At 32.8% G+C, this 13298-nt stretch overlaps 2 protein-coding genes across 7 annotated transcripts; one reads left to right on the top strand and one right to left on the bottom strand.

Annotated features, from left to right (window-relative positions):
- The first annotated feature begins 569 nt into the window (after window positions 1-569).
- LOC106372230 lies at window positions 570-4361 on the top strand. Of its 6 annotated transcripts, XM_048769109.1 has the most exons (11): window positions 576-709; window positions 1071-1383; window positions 1466-1517; window positions 1586-1839; window positions 1923-1959; window positions 2048-2817; window positions 2891-3062; window positions 3150-3254; window positions 3333-3424; window positions 3677-3830; window positions 3929-4361. In XM_048769109.1, exons 2-11 carry the CDS (start codon window positions 1253-1255, stop codon window positions 4208-4210), a joined length of 2049 nt encoding a protein of 682 aa, XP_048625066.1. In that variant the 5' UTR covers window positions 576-709; window positions 1071-1252; the 3' UTR covers window positions 4211-4361. The 6 variants fall into 6 exon arrangements, with proteins under 6 accessions (XP_048625068.1, XP_048625064.1, XP_048625070.1 ...); XM_048769111.1 differs by having other exon boundaries at window positions 570-1383; window positions 1466-1518; window positions 1602-1839; XM_048769107.1 differs by having other exon boundaries at window positions 570-1383.
- A 5715-nt stretch (window positions 4362-10076) lies between these two features.
- On the bottom strand, window positions 10077-12344 carry LOC106372229 (transcription factor MYB20). The gene is made up of 3 exons (XM_013812395.3): window positions 12092-12344; window positions 11332-11461; window positions 10077-10922 (listed from the first exon to the last, which is right to left on the bottom strand). Exons 1-3 carry the CDS (start codon window positions 12222-12224, stop codon window positions 10244-10246), a joined length of 942 nt encoding a protein of 313 aa, XP_013667849.2. The 5' UTR covers window positions 12225-12344; the 3' UTR covers window positions 10077-10243.
- Between the last annotated feature and the right edge of the window lie 954 nt (window positions 12345-13298).

Consider the following 13298-nt stretch of genomic DNA (forward strand, 5'->3'; position numbering starts at 1 on the left):
CCTAGTCAGAATCAACAAGTGCCACAACACATTCTCAAACCCATCTTTTTCAGTGTGGTTAAAGCAAGATAATCATCACAGAGCAGCCACACAAACAAAAACAACTTTTTTTAAAAAAAAAAAGGTTGTTGACACTTTTAACATCAAACCCAGAAGATCTAGAAGAAAACACAAGCTGTTGAATCTCGAGAAAATGATAGAATCCACGGCAAAATAAAGAATTCTACATGTCCAGAGATTACAAAGACGTTTGATTTAGCATCGGAACATAACTCTCTGCTAAGCTACGTGAATGATGAAGCTTAGAGACTCTTAACGCAAATATGTTCCCTTATATGCTAATCTCTTAACCTAAACTTTCGGACTTTCAACAAAAAATAAAAAAATCGGATATTTTGATAACAGAATGAACTTTCGTGAATAACAAATTGCGGCGAGGTCTAAAGACGAAGTCTTTTATTTATAAACTCTAGGGTTTTAAACATCGCTTTTAACGAGCCCCTAGCTTCTAGTTTAATGGGCCTACAGGCCCAATACTGAATCTTTCTCTTCTTCTCCCACTCTCTCGACGGAAACCATGATTACTCACTGCTTGTCGAATCAGTAAAGCGTATCTCTTTCATTGAATTTAGGTTAGGTATCTGTTTTCTCTGTTATTCTTCTTCATTCACATGTACAAATTCGTTTCAAGGGATTCGACAAATCTGAGATTCTCCTCTGTTTTAATGTCCTAAGGGAGATTCGTTTCTTCGTTAACAAAACCCTCTTCCATCTCCGTGTCTCCAAAGTGCTGTTGTCTTAACCCAATCAGCAAAAACAATCCTTTTTTATATTTTGTAAAAACCTCGATTATATCAGTTTCTTCATTCTCCATGTGTCGCTCTGATACGAATGCATAAGATGTGCCATGAACCTATCAACGTCTCTCCGGTAGAGTCCGGAGTTACGTTCAATGAGTTAGACCACCTCCCCTTGACGGCGCGGCGGAGTTTGTTGCAGCCTAACTCTGTTTCTGTGCCTGCGTGAGTGCTCTCTATGGTTCACCCCTTTATCAATTCGACAAATCTGAGATTCTCCTCTGTTTTAATGTCCTAAGGGAGATTCGTTTCTTCGTTAACAAAACCCTCTTCCATCTCCGTGTCTCCAAAGTGCTGTTGTCTTAACCCAATCAGCAAAAACAATCCTTTTTTATATTTTGTAAAAACCTCGATTATATCAGTTTCTTCATTCTCCACGTGTCGCTCTGATACGAATGCATAAGATGTGCCATGAACCTATCAACGTCTCTCCGGTTGAGTCCGGAGTTACGTTCAATGAGTTAGACCACCTCCCCTTGACGGCGCGGCGGAGTTTGTTGCAGCCTAACTCTGTTTCTGTGCCTGCGTGAGTGCTCTCTATGGTTCACCCCTTTATCAATTCACTTTACTTTTGCTTTATGTTTTCTTTGGTTTTATCTGTATTGTAGATCGAATGTTGATAGTATCGTGAAAAGGGAAGAGGATTGCTTTGATGAGCTGGTAAGTTTGGATGAAGAAACCTTTTTGTTGCTATTAAGTTTAGAGAACTGATTCTGTAGTTTCTCCAGGGCGCACTAGTGCCCAACTGTGATGCTCCAGAATCTGTAAACACTCAAACTCCGGAATCTACTAGCATTGGTTGCAGTCTAGGTCTAGTTGATTCTGAAAGCTCAAGGCCACAGAACAACATTCTTCTAGTGTCTTGTAGTAATAATGCCCAAGAGAGTTTCAACAGAGTTGAACAAATTGAAGAAACCACAGGGAGTGATGATGCTCTTGAACATCTCACTCTGAATGAGAGGCGAAAATTGCTTCTAGAAAGGTGCTTTAATTTTCTTTAAACTCATATATGTTCACAAGCTATTGATCATTTGTGTCTTATGGTTACAATACTTGTTGTTGCAGGATGGTGTTAAGGTTGCCAGAACCCAACTTTTTAGAGGTTATACATACAAGCTGACGAGTTCCCCTAGCTTTTTTATTATTTTTTTTTGTGTGGGATCTAATGGGGCTAACTATTACAAGTGCAGGATAATACTAAAGATTGCCATGAAACCGATCTTTTCAAAATAAAAGCCGAGAATACATGCAAAAATGGGATAGCTTCATCTTCTGCGGTCCGATTCAGCGGCTTTCTAGAGAAAATTGATTCTTTCCTCTATAAGAAAGTTACTATAGGTTCCAAATCTGAAAGTCAGCTTAGTGGAGTTCAAGAGAATGATATTCCTATTGCTAACAAAAGGTCTTTTGAGTTGTCACCTGAAGCCAGTTTATCCAATAGAGATTACGAACACTCTCCATTAAGTAGCAACTGTTATGCAAGTGCAGCAGAACAGCAGAGAGGTAGTGTAAAGAGAGTCAAAAGGAATCCACGTCCTTTGAACGTGAGTGAGATACAGTTGAATCAAGAAAAATGTGAGCCTTTAGAAGATTCCTCCGTGGATAACAATGAAGAACCAAATCCTGTTACCTCAGAGCAAGTACAGGTCAAAAGAGAGGTGGAAAGACATGAGGAAGACGAGCTAGATTTTGTGAATTTGATCTCTCGCATGACTCGTTGTGCATCTGCTCCGAGTCCTGCTAGCTTTGTGAAAGACGAGGCTAGTGAATTGGATGAAGATGAGATAGACCATATGAAACTAATTGATCGGCTAAAGCTTAGATCTTCTTCTAATGGTTCAGGTCATCATGAAGCTCCTCCTAGTTCTTCACCACCTCCAGGTTTTAGCTTCTGTACATCTGATGAATACGTTAAACCTGCTAGGGCATCTCGGTCTTGGAAGCGAAAGAAAACCGCCACGTGAGTCACTCTGTTGCATCCTTTCATCTATTTGTTTCATTTGTGATCTTATGTTATGTAATAACCGTTACAGGAACTCAATTGAGACAGCTCTGGAGGAAGATGCTCCTGGTCTTTTACAGGTACTGATTAAACAAGGGGTGACAGTAGATGAACTCAGGCTTTATGGGGAGAATGATTCCTTCTCAGATGATTCTTCACTTCTTGAAGAGACCTTCTCAGAGCTGGAAGATGTCATCTCACAGGTAAAACAGTCTTTCATTTATCTTTACAAAGGTAGCTTTTGTCCACAATGTGTTGAAAGACAAAATCTTTTTTCTTAAAACTATCAGCTCTACTTCAAACGAGCAACTGGCCCTAAACTTCTTAACTTAAGTTTCTCAAAAGATTCAAGAACCAGCTATTGCTTGACCTGTCTCTTCTCCCTCATAGAACAGGTAAAACTCTGGTCTCCTCAGCTTTTTTTCTTTTCTATGTTTCACTTTCTTCTTAACTTGTTTCCTTTTGCTTTCAAGGCACGATATCTGCGGTTTCGCAAATGGCCTGTTGAATGGGGCTGGTGCCGTGATCTCCAGTCTTTCATATTCGTTTTCGAGAGACATAACAGGTAAAAACTAACTCTTTCTATCTACTTCTTTTGCAGCTAAACTATACTACCTCTGTTCCTTATAGATTTTCTAGTATTTACATATTAAGAAAATACACTAAATCACTATTTATCTTAGGTTGGTTCAATCAATTTTCTTGAAGTTGACAATTTTTGCAAAAGAAATATGAAACATCTATCTTTGTGAAACAATATTTTTACTAAAATATTTATCGGGAGTATTATTTTTCTATCTTGTTTTGCTGGATACAGGATAGTTATGGAACGGCCTGAATATGGCTACGCAACATACTTCTTCGAGCTCAGCAACACTGCATCAGTAGGATGGCAGATCAAACGGTTAGTCTTGGCCATGAAACTCGCGAGCTGTGGCCGTTATCAACTTATTGAAAACAAGCCATTACTGGTAAACTCTTCTCACTTTGTTAGTATGAACTTATATATATGTTCTTAACTAAGGTTTTTATGATCCTGAACTCTCTCTCTCTTTGTGAAAACAAAAAGGTAGGAGAGGATATGACGGAAGCTGAAGCTGAAGTACTGATGAAGTACGGTTGGGTTGCGAACACGGGGCTAGGGACAATGCTAAACTACCGTGACAGGGTGTTCCATGACAGGAAGAGCCATAAAGAGACATCAGAATGGAAGTCTAAGATTTCTAATCTTCTTGTTGATGGCTATAACAGTGGAACTATTGTCTCAACTTTCATTGTTCCCCCTGATGATGTCGAGGATGATGATGATGCTGGACTTGACATGGAACAAGTTAAGCTCGAGAGTTACTGAAAACTGTGAATCTCTCTGGTGGCAACTAGTTTGTTTAAGAGTGTTCAAATGTGGATATGAAACCTTACATTGTTTATTTATTTGATCAATTAAATTTAGTAGACTTTGTAAGCTTTATCCAAATATATATATATTAGATGGAAAAAAACAATGTCACTTTGCAGTTTGCACCATAGGACTCATAAATTTTGACAGTGATGCTTTCATTAATAACCCACACACTCCAGTTTCCTGCTGCGACTGTCACTATAGTTTTGTGGTGGCCAAGGAGAAGCCCAAGGCCATGTTATGTAAAGTATAATCATGGTCGTGGGCACTATTGATTTCAGGCAACATCATGTGGACTTTGGTGCGTGAGGCGATAAAAGGTCTCATCACAATAAGAGAGACTTTGTGTAGCCTTCAAAATTTAATGAAGATTTGATCACATTCTGAGACTTGATTCAGTTTACATTATACACATCTAATGATTCTTTTCGTCAACCATGTTAAAAGGTTAATACAACTTATTTGCAGATAATTATTTGAAATATATCCAAATATCTTATTATTTATTTTATTATTTGAAATAAATTTAAATAATTATCTTTTATTTGTATTTTTCATATTTTAGTGATTTTTCTATTTTAATTATGATTAGGGTTTTCTAAATTTAAAGATTTGTTATAAATAGGCATTGAAGTCTAAAGTTGTACGCATACTTTGATGATTAATAAACTAGTTGTTGCTTTATACCTTGTGTGATTTTATTAAATTCACCAAGCAGGAAGTTGGTCTCAATAAACTATCAAAAGAAACTCTTAATCGATCCAAGAACATGTCTCTGAGAATCCTAAAGGTTCTTTGATCGACTGTTCAACCTATTTGTCCGCTTAGTAAGAGTTTCTTTCGATAGTTTCTTGAGACCAATTTTCTGCTAGATGAATTTAATCAAATCACACAAGGTATAAAGCAACAGCTAGTTTATTAATCATCAAAGTTTGCATACAACTCTAGGCTTCAATACCTATTTATAACAAATCCTTAAATCTAGAAAACACTAATCTTAATTAAAATAGAAAAATTACTGAAATATAAAAAATACAAATAAAAGATAATTATCTAAATTTATTCCAAATAATAAAATAAATAATAAGATAGTTGGATATATTTCAAATACTTATCTGCATCGATCACAATAATGAAACTTTTTATATTCATATTAATAAAAAAAAGTTAAGTTATATAGTGGATATATATATATATATATATATATATATTTACTTGGGTAACTTTACAAAAGGGATTGTACTTTTGTTTTAAAGTTGTGAAGTATAGCCAATGTGTCACAATAAGCAGGAGAACGAAACTCTACTCATTCACCAACTTCAAATGTATTATAATCATTGTTGTCGTTACCAAAATTTTCTTTTCCACAATTTATATATAAAAAGTTATCCACCAACCTAACTATTTATTATTTAAAATTCTTTGAAACTTAATAATTCCCTTATCTTCCTCTTTTCTCTTCTCTTTAATCCATCATTCACAGTTCCACTACCAGCCCTTTGGCTCTTCTTTGTGACAAGTCATGTCTAAGCAATGATCATATTTGTTATGAGAAAAGGTTCATATACATGTACTCTTTTTTTCCACTTTCTTTGTATTTTATAATTCTTTATAAGGAAAACATATTATACACTTTATGGTATAAAAGGCATGTATGTTTTTTATTCAGCCAACCCAAAATAATTAGGATCTTCACAATTATTGAATGGAAGTTATAATGTGATTCATCAGCTAGAAGGCACTTATCTTCTACATTTTCTTTCGAAAATAAAATTAAGCATGTTAATACGCATGATTTTGTATAAGGATATTTAAAGCTATGAGCTTAATTTACGTAACTTTTGTTAGATTTTGTTATTGCACGACTTTATTTTGATAAATCTTATATGTATGTTTAATTAAGCCTGAACAACTGTTGTGCAAATACAAGGTTCGATCGTAAATCGGTTGATGGATTAACGAGAAGAGTGAAGAGTATTATGAGGGAATTGTTAAACTTCAAATATTAGTTTGTATCTTTTGACAAAAAGAAACTGGTCTGTTAGCTTACATGGTAGAGCATTTCTAAATCACTTCTTACAATAATATTTAGAGGTAAATTCATTTCAACCCATATTTATTTTTTCAATTTAAATATAGAGAAATACATTAAGTAGATAATATTTTCATTATAAAATTACTCTATTTTTATTATAAAAATGAGAATTCGGCCAAAAAAAACCTCTAACTTTGTACGAATTGCCAAAACAAACATGAACTTTTGAGCTGACCAAAAAAATACCAAACTTTCATTGACTTTAGAATTAATTAACAATGTTTTCGCTGACTTGCCAATTTAGCACGCCGTCAACAAATTTAACAGAAATATTTGACATCGTTTATTGTTGGCGTTAAGTGAAAACGACGTCGTTTTCAAATGAGATGAAACGACGTCGTTTTATATGATTTGAAATTAACTTTTGAGCTGACCAAAAAAACACCAAACTTTCATTGACTTTAGAATTAATTAACAATGTTTTCGCTGACTTGCCAATTTAGCACGCCGTCAACAAATTTAACAGAAATATTTGACATCGTTTATTGTTAGCGTTGAGTGAAAACGACGTCGTTTTCAAATGAGATGAAACGACGTCGTTTTATATGATTTGAAATTAAAAATATGTAGACCCCTGGATTCGAACCCAAGTTGGTTGGTCAAATGGCAAGGTATTTTACCACTAGGCTAATCACACTTTCAATGTACTTACTAGCATGTTTACTTTTATTTGGTACATATTAAATATAAAAAAGTCTCTAAAAACTTAATAAGATATTTAAAATTCGAAAAAATAAAAAATAAAGAAGATTTTATAAAAAAAATTATTTTTCTTTTTAAAAAATAAAATTTTATTTTTCTTTTTAAAAAATAAAAACTCTTCCAAAATTTTCTAAAAACTTAAAAAGATCTTTAAAATTCCAAAAAAATGAAAAAAAATAAAGAATTTTTTTATAAAATTAATTTTGAATTTAAAATAGAAAATAAAATTTTATTTTTTCTTTTCATAAAATAAAAAATCTTCCAATATTTTCAATTTTTTAATACATTTGCTAAAAGGTGAAATTAATTATACGCACATAAAAAGTTGATAATTGTAACTTTAATTTTTTGCATTTTATTATAATTTTTTAAAAATTTGAATTTTTTTTTAAAAATGAAAATTTTGGAAACTTTTTGACTTTTTAAAGAAAAAAAATATTTTAATTTTAATTCAAAATTAATTTTATGAAAATTTTGGGAGATTTTGTTTTTTAAGAAATATGAAATTTTATTTTTTTTGAAGAAAAATAAAATTTTATTTTCAATTTTCAAAATTAATTTATAAAAAATTTCTTTATTTTTCAATTTTTTGGAATTTAAAGTTCGTTTTAATTTTATAGAAAATTTTGGAAGAGTTTTTATTTTTTAAAAAGAAAAATAAAATTTATTTTCAATTTTAATTTCAAAATTGATTTTATAAAATATTTCTTATTTTTCAAATTTTTGGAATTTTAAAGATCTTTTTAAGTTTTTAGAGAATATTTTTATATTCAATCAGTACCAAATAAAAGTAAACATGTTAGTAAGTACATTGAAAGTTCCTCTAGCCTAGTGGTAAAAGACCTTGCCATTTGACCAAACAACCTGGCTTCGAATCCAGAGGTCTACATATTTTTAATTTCAAATCATGTAAAACGACGTCGTTTCACTTAACGCCAACAATAAACGACGTCAAATATTTCTGTTAAATTTGTTGACGGCGTGCTAAATTGGCAAGTCAGCGAAACATTGTTAATTAATTCTAAAGTCAATGAAAGTTTGGTGTTTTTTTGGTCAGCCCAAAATTCATGTTTCTTTTGGCAATTCGTGCAAAGTTAATGTTTTTTTTTTGCCGAATTCTCTTATAAAAATGGTAAAATACTTTGAAGATGGCCTTGATGCCAATAAATTTATTTGATAAAAGAATGATGATGTAATGTGACAATCAAAGTATAAATTCCGATAATTCTTTTTGTCAAAATGGTTTGGTGAAAGTTGTTACCACTTGTCTATCAATCCCATTCACTTGTGGTCCATTTGTCTTAAACATCATACACATACAAATACATAATACACAGCAGGACTAGTCATATATATGGGGGCAACAGCCTTATGAAGCCACCGCAGCCCCTCATTTTGTGAGGTCCTACATAAATATGCTGCATTTTTTTCTTTTTTTTGTCACGAAATATATATATGCTGCATTTTCTAAAACTGAAAATAATAACTAAATGATAGTTGAAAACAATACTGAAATATGTGCACACGTTTTTGTTTGATTTGATTCTTATCTGATTTTTTTTGTTTGGTTAATCGAAATGGTGTTTATGATTTAAAATTTATTAAGACATTCGATGATTGGGTTATTTAAATTTTACATTCTTCTTTATAAAAAAAATCTACATTCTTCAGGAAATTTAGTCATCATTTAAACGATAAACCCTTGTATATGTAAAGTTATTCTACATTATTCTTTTTACTATTTTTATTTCGTTTAGGGACCTGCATATGTCAGCATCGAGACATACATATGTTGACGAAATATGCAACACATGTGTCATCATCACTGCATACATATAGACATATGAAATATGCAAGTGCGGGTTGATACATGCATGCGTGGGTCGGTGTAGTTTCGCACTTTTTCAAAACATATATCTGATTAATCGTTTCGGACCAATGATATACGAAATTATTTAAGTAATTAATCAGCCTAGCTAGACCACTTAGGTCAAAAATGGAGCATTCGTAAATCTTGTATTTTTAATTTTTTACACTGTTTTTATCGACAGGTCAAAAATGGAGCGTTTGTAATTTTGGCCAGCTAGCCGGCCAATTGTTAGAAGAATGTTTGTCACTGACTCATTAACAGTACTAATACTTGTACCAATGATAACCAGTGGAAGTTAGTGTAGAGGTTTGATGCTCCACCACAAATGCTTTGAAGGTTGAACGTGAGAATTGAGAATATTTAGTTGCTGGAGTTATTAGTATATCCTGAGATTTAATCATATGATCGTGACCTTGCGTTGGTGAAATCTCGTATATAGCAATGGATTTCATCACCATGACGCCATCATCGTATCACCATTTAGTATTTTCCACTTTGATTCGAACAATATTTACTTGTTTTCAAGCAATCTTCAACTTTTTCTGGTGTGTAGTGAAACTAGGTATATGTGTAGCCATCAAAAGTCGACGCCAGGAAAAAATATCTATCTATATTATACCAGAGGGAATTAAAAAAAGTTGGTAAACTTTTGGAAGGATTTAATATTTTGGAATTAATATATTATTTGTCAGTTAATTGCAACTAAAACTAAAGAACATAATTTTTATTGACTAAGATGATCCAGAGCTGAAGTCTCTATATTTTTCCAAAATCGGAAACCAGAACATAATTTTTAAATAGCTTTTTCAAAAATATGCATTATGTGAATTTAAATCAGTAAACTCTGTATTACATGTTTCTTAAAGCTACTGTGTATTAGATGTTGTGTTAGAGACATCAGAGGAAATTGAACGCAAGCGACTAGTGGGATTAGCTTCTCAATGCATTTGTAATTATGTGGTCTATTTTGATTAATTATTTAAGCTATATTAGATTTAAGAACTATATCATGAAAACTATTTTGGTCTGTCATAAAGATTATGAACTTATCAAAAAAAAATCATTACTAGATTTGTAACAAATGGTATACATGCGGTTAGAGTTCCATATTTTTCCATCAAATATGTCAAAATAATCAATAGAGAAAAGTATGTTCACAATTGCAATCTTTATTACATATGTATTTTACACCTAATCATCCACTAAATTGCAACACCACGGCCAAATCCAAATCGCCCACTTCGAAAACAAACAAAAAGAACTAATTAAAAACAACATGAAAAAAAAAACTGAAAGTAAAATGGTCATGAATATTGATCTAAACCATTCTTGAACATCCGCTTCCAACAAAACCATCATCATGATCATTCATAAACAATTCCAAGCTGCTCAAATAATTTATGTCCCACAAGTTCATCGTATCAACATTGTTGTGGAACTTGTCGTCTTTGTAAATAATATTATCCCCTGATGAATGATCGGATGAGAGCCACTTGAGGTCAATAGTCTCCATTTCATCAAGAAACTTCGAGAACTCCTCACCCGGTACTGATGATATACACGACGAGGTAGAAGAGGAAGAAGGAGAAGTGGAGTTACTAATGTTAATGTGAGCATTTTCATCACTAGTATGATGCTGAGCAAAAGAGATGTCCAGTAATATCTCATGTGGATCGAGCAACGGGACTTCATCAATGCAAAACCCATCATCAGTAGATATTGTTTTGTTGCTCTTGTCCAAATCTATCCCTAGTTGATGGTGTTCTTGTTTTTCTTTAGTTTGTTTATCTTCTTGGTCTTGTTTTTTGTTCTTGTCATCATGAGGCACTAAACTCTTGCTCCCTTGAGCTTGCTGTGAACCGTCTTGTTCAGGGAGAGGCTTATGGGTCATAGGGTCAATGCCCATCTTCCTTAGTTTTTTCTTTATGTGTGTGTTCCAATGGTTCTTTATTTCATTATCAGTTCTTCCTGGTAGATGAGAGGCAATCTTTGACCATCTGCACAAAAATTAAAATGATTCGAAACTTAAGTTTAATTAACTCATGATTTCGACTGTTCAGTCATTATCATCAGACCTACTAAATTAAACTACCGTACGTGGTTAAAAACGCACGATTAAATTTAAATATGAGATGTAGATTGGCCAATCTCTTTCATACAGAAGAAATAGTAAAGTTTGCGTGTTCAGTGTTCTATTGTGACTTTTGTGTTCCTCCGAGACCTTAATAATATTGAAGTCTAATGGCCACAATATTTTTTATATTTTTATTACGAGTTAGTTACAACATAAAAGTTTGGCAGGTGAAATTAGTTTTTTTTAAAAAGGTAGGTAAAATTACTGTTTATAAATTTGAGGATTTTTAAAAATATGGAATAACAATGATTTTCCAGAGAAAGAGAATAAACCTATTGCCAAGTTGGGCATGAAGATCAATGACCATCTGTTCTTCACATTCTGATAAAAGACCTCTTTTTAAATCAGGTCTCAAATAATTGATCCATCTTAGTCTGCAGCTTTTTCCACACCTCAAGAGTCCTGATTTAATTGATTAACCAAAGTAATTAGATTAACGATCAGAATGATTGGAAACTAGTTAAATATACGAGAGATAAACTGAATAAGAAGGAACAAGTGAAAACAAAACAAAACAGAACAAAAAATTATCAAGAACAAATAATAACGTGTAGGACCACCAGTATCAAACACTGATTTTTGTCCGGGCCAAACACCATGATTGATCGGATTTTGTAAGTCGAAAAGATAGAGAATTATTCCATTTCAAAAAGGACGGTAACAATGAATATGATTCTCCTGCATTGAAACTATTACTGAAAATAGTAAATTCATTTGATTTGGTGCAAAACTATACTAGTATAGATATAGCAAAAGAACTCATGCAGATTAATTAAAAAAGGTAGAGAAGTATTATTATCAGTGTCAGCAAAAACAAGAAAATAGATAAAATAGAAATCAGTAGGAATAAAAGGGGACGTTTTAAGAAAGTTAACTTTTAAAATACGATAATCCATATATCAAAAATAGCATATCATTTTTTTGGTAAGAGAAAATGTAAAAACACATGTGTTAAGAAAAAAAAACTTTTTACACATGAGAAATCCCAAGGACGTCGCATATGGAGAAAAGAAAGAAAGAGAGAAGATATACCAGAAAGCTTGGGAAGAGCTCTCCAACAGCAGTGGCCATTGGTGAGGATGAAGTTGATGAGCTTCTTGTCTTCCTCAGCTGTCCATGGCCCTTTCTTCAGCCCTACTTTGTCACAACATGGCTGCCTCCCCATCTTCACTCCTCGCACCCTCTGGCTCTCTCTCTCTATATATATATATCTATTAGTCTAGAGATATGCTCAAACAAGTACCTAATATACTTACAAGTTATAATGTATATCTAAGACTCAAGCTATACAACAACCTATATATAGGGAGTAAGAGATGTCAAAACCATGTTAGTGACTTTGTGGACCTACATTTCTTCTAGTATATTCTATTTATTATAGATTTTATCCAAGCTTATAATTTAAAAAAAAAACTAGGTACAGTTATTAACTGATAAAACAATTAAACTAAAATGGCAAAGTATTGAAAATAATGAAACTATGGTTTTACCAAAAAAATAATAATGAAACTATGGATGAACTAACATGTGGTCATTTATAAATACTTCAGAGAAGTTACGAATATACACTTTATTATGTCCTTATTTTTTTGGAACATAAATAAAGTCAGCGTTATAGGAGTAAAGTCACGGTAAAATTAAGGAACACAGAAGATGATACTTGGTGGGTTTAAAACACGTGTAAGTGAGTGTGATCACGCTGAAAGTTCTTTATCATCAGACAAAAACACCTCGTCACACGTATATGTATTATTTGCTTATAATGTCTGAACCTTGAATCCCATTATTTAATATTAATATAAGAGCTTAGGTTTTCTCAAATAGTGAGAAACAAATTACAGTTCTCTTTTGAAATTAATCACTAATAGTATGATTGTTTTTGTTGGCACTAATAAGTACTGTCGGTTTTGCATCGTTTGTGGTGTTATTGCTGTGGTGCCACGTTCAGCACAAACTTACATTATCATGACATCATCTTTTGTTATGTCCCCCCCCCCCCCCCCCCCCCCCCCCCCCCAAAATTATGTTCGAACCATTTAACAAATGTAGAATTATTATCATAACAACGGCCCATTTTAAACGAAAAGGCTCTACACTTATAAAATGGCCCATGATACATTTTTATATTGTTGAACCGGCCCGGTAACTTAATAACTTGCATCATATTTCCCATACACCAATAAGTTGCGCATTGTATCTTTAACGGATGCAAAAAAGGTCCAGCTGAAAGAGTTAACTA

This window comes from Brassica napus, chromosome C9 (genome assembly GCF_020379485.1).
Source record: "Brassica napus cultivar Da-Ae chromosome C9, Da-Ae, whole genome shotgun sequence".
Taxonomy (NCBI): domain Eukaryota; kingdom Viridiplantae; phylum Streptophyta; class Magnoliopsida; order Brassicales; family Brassicaceae; genus Brassica; species Brassica napus.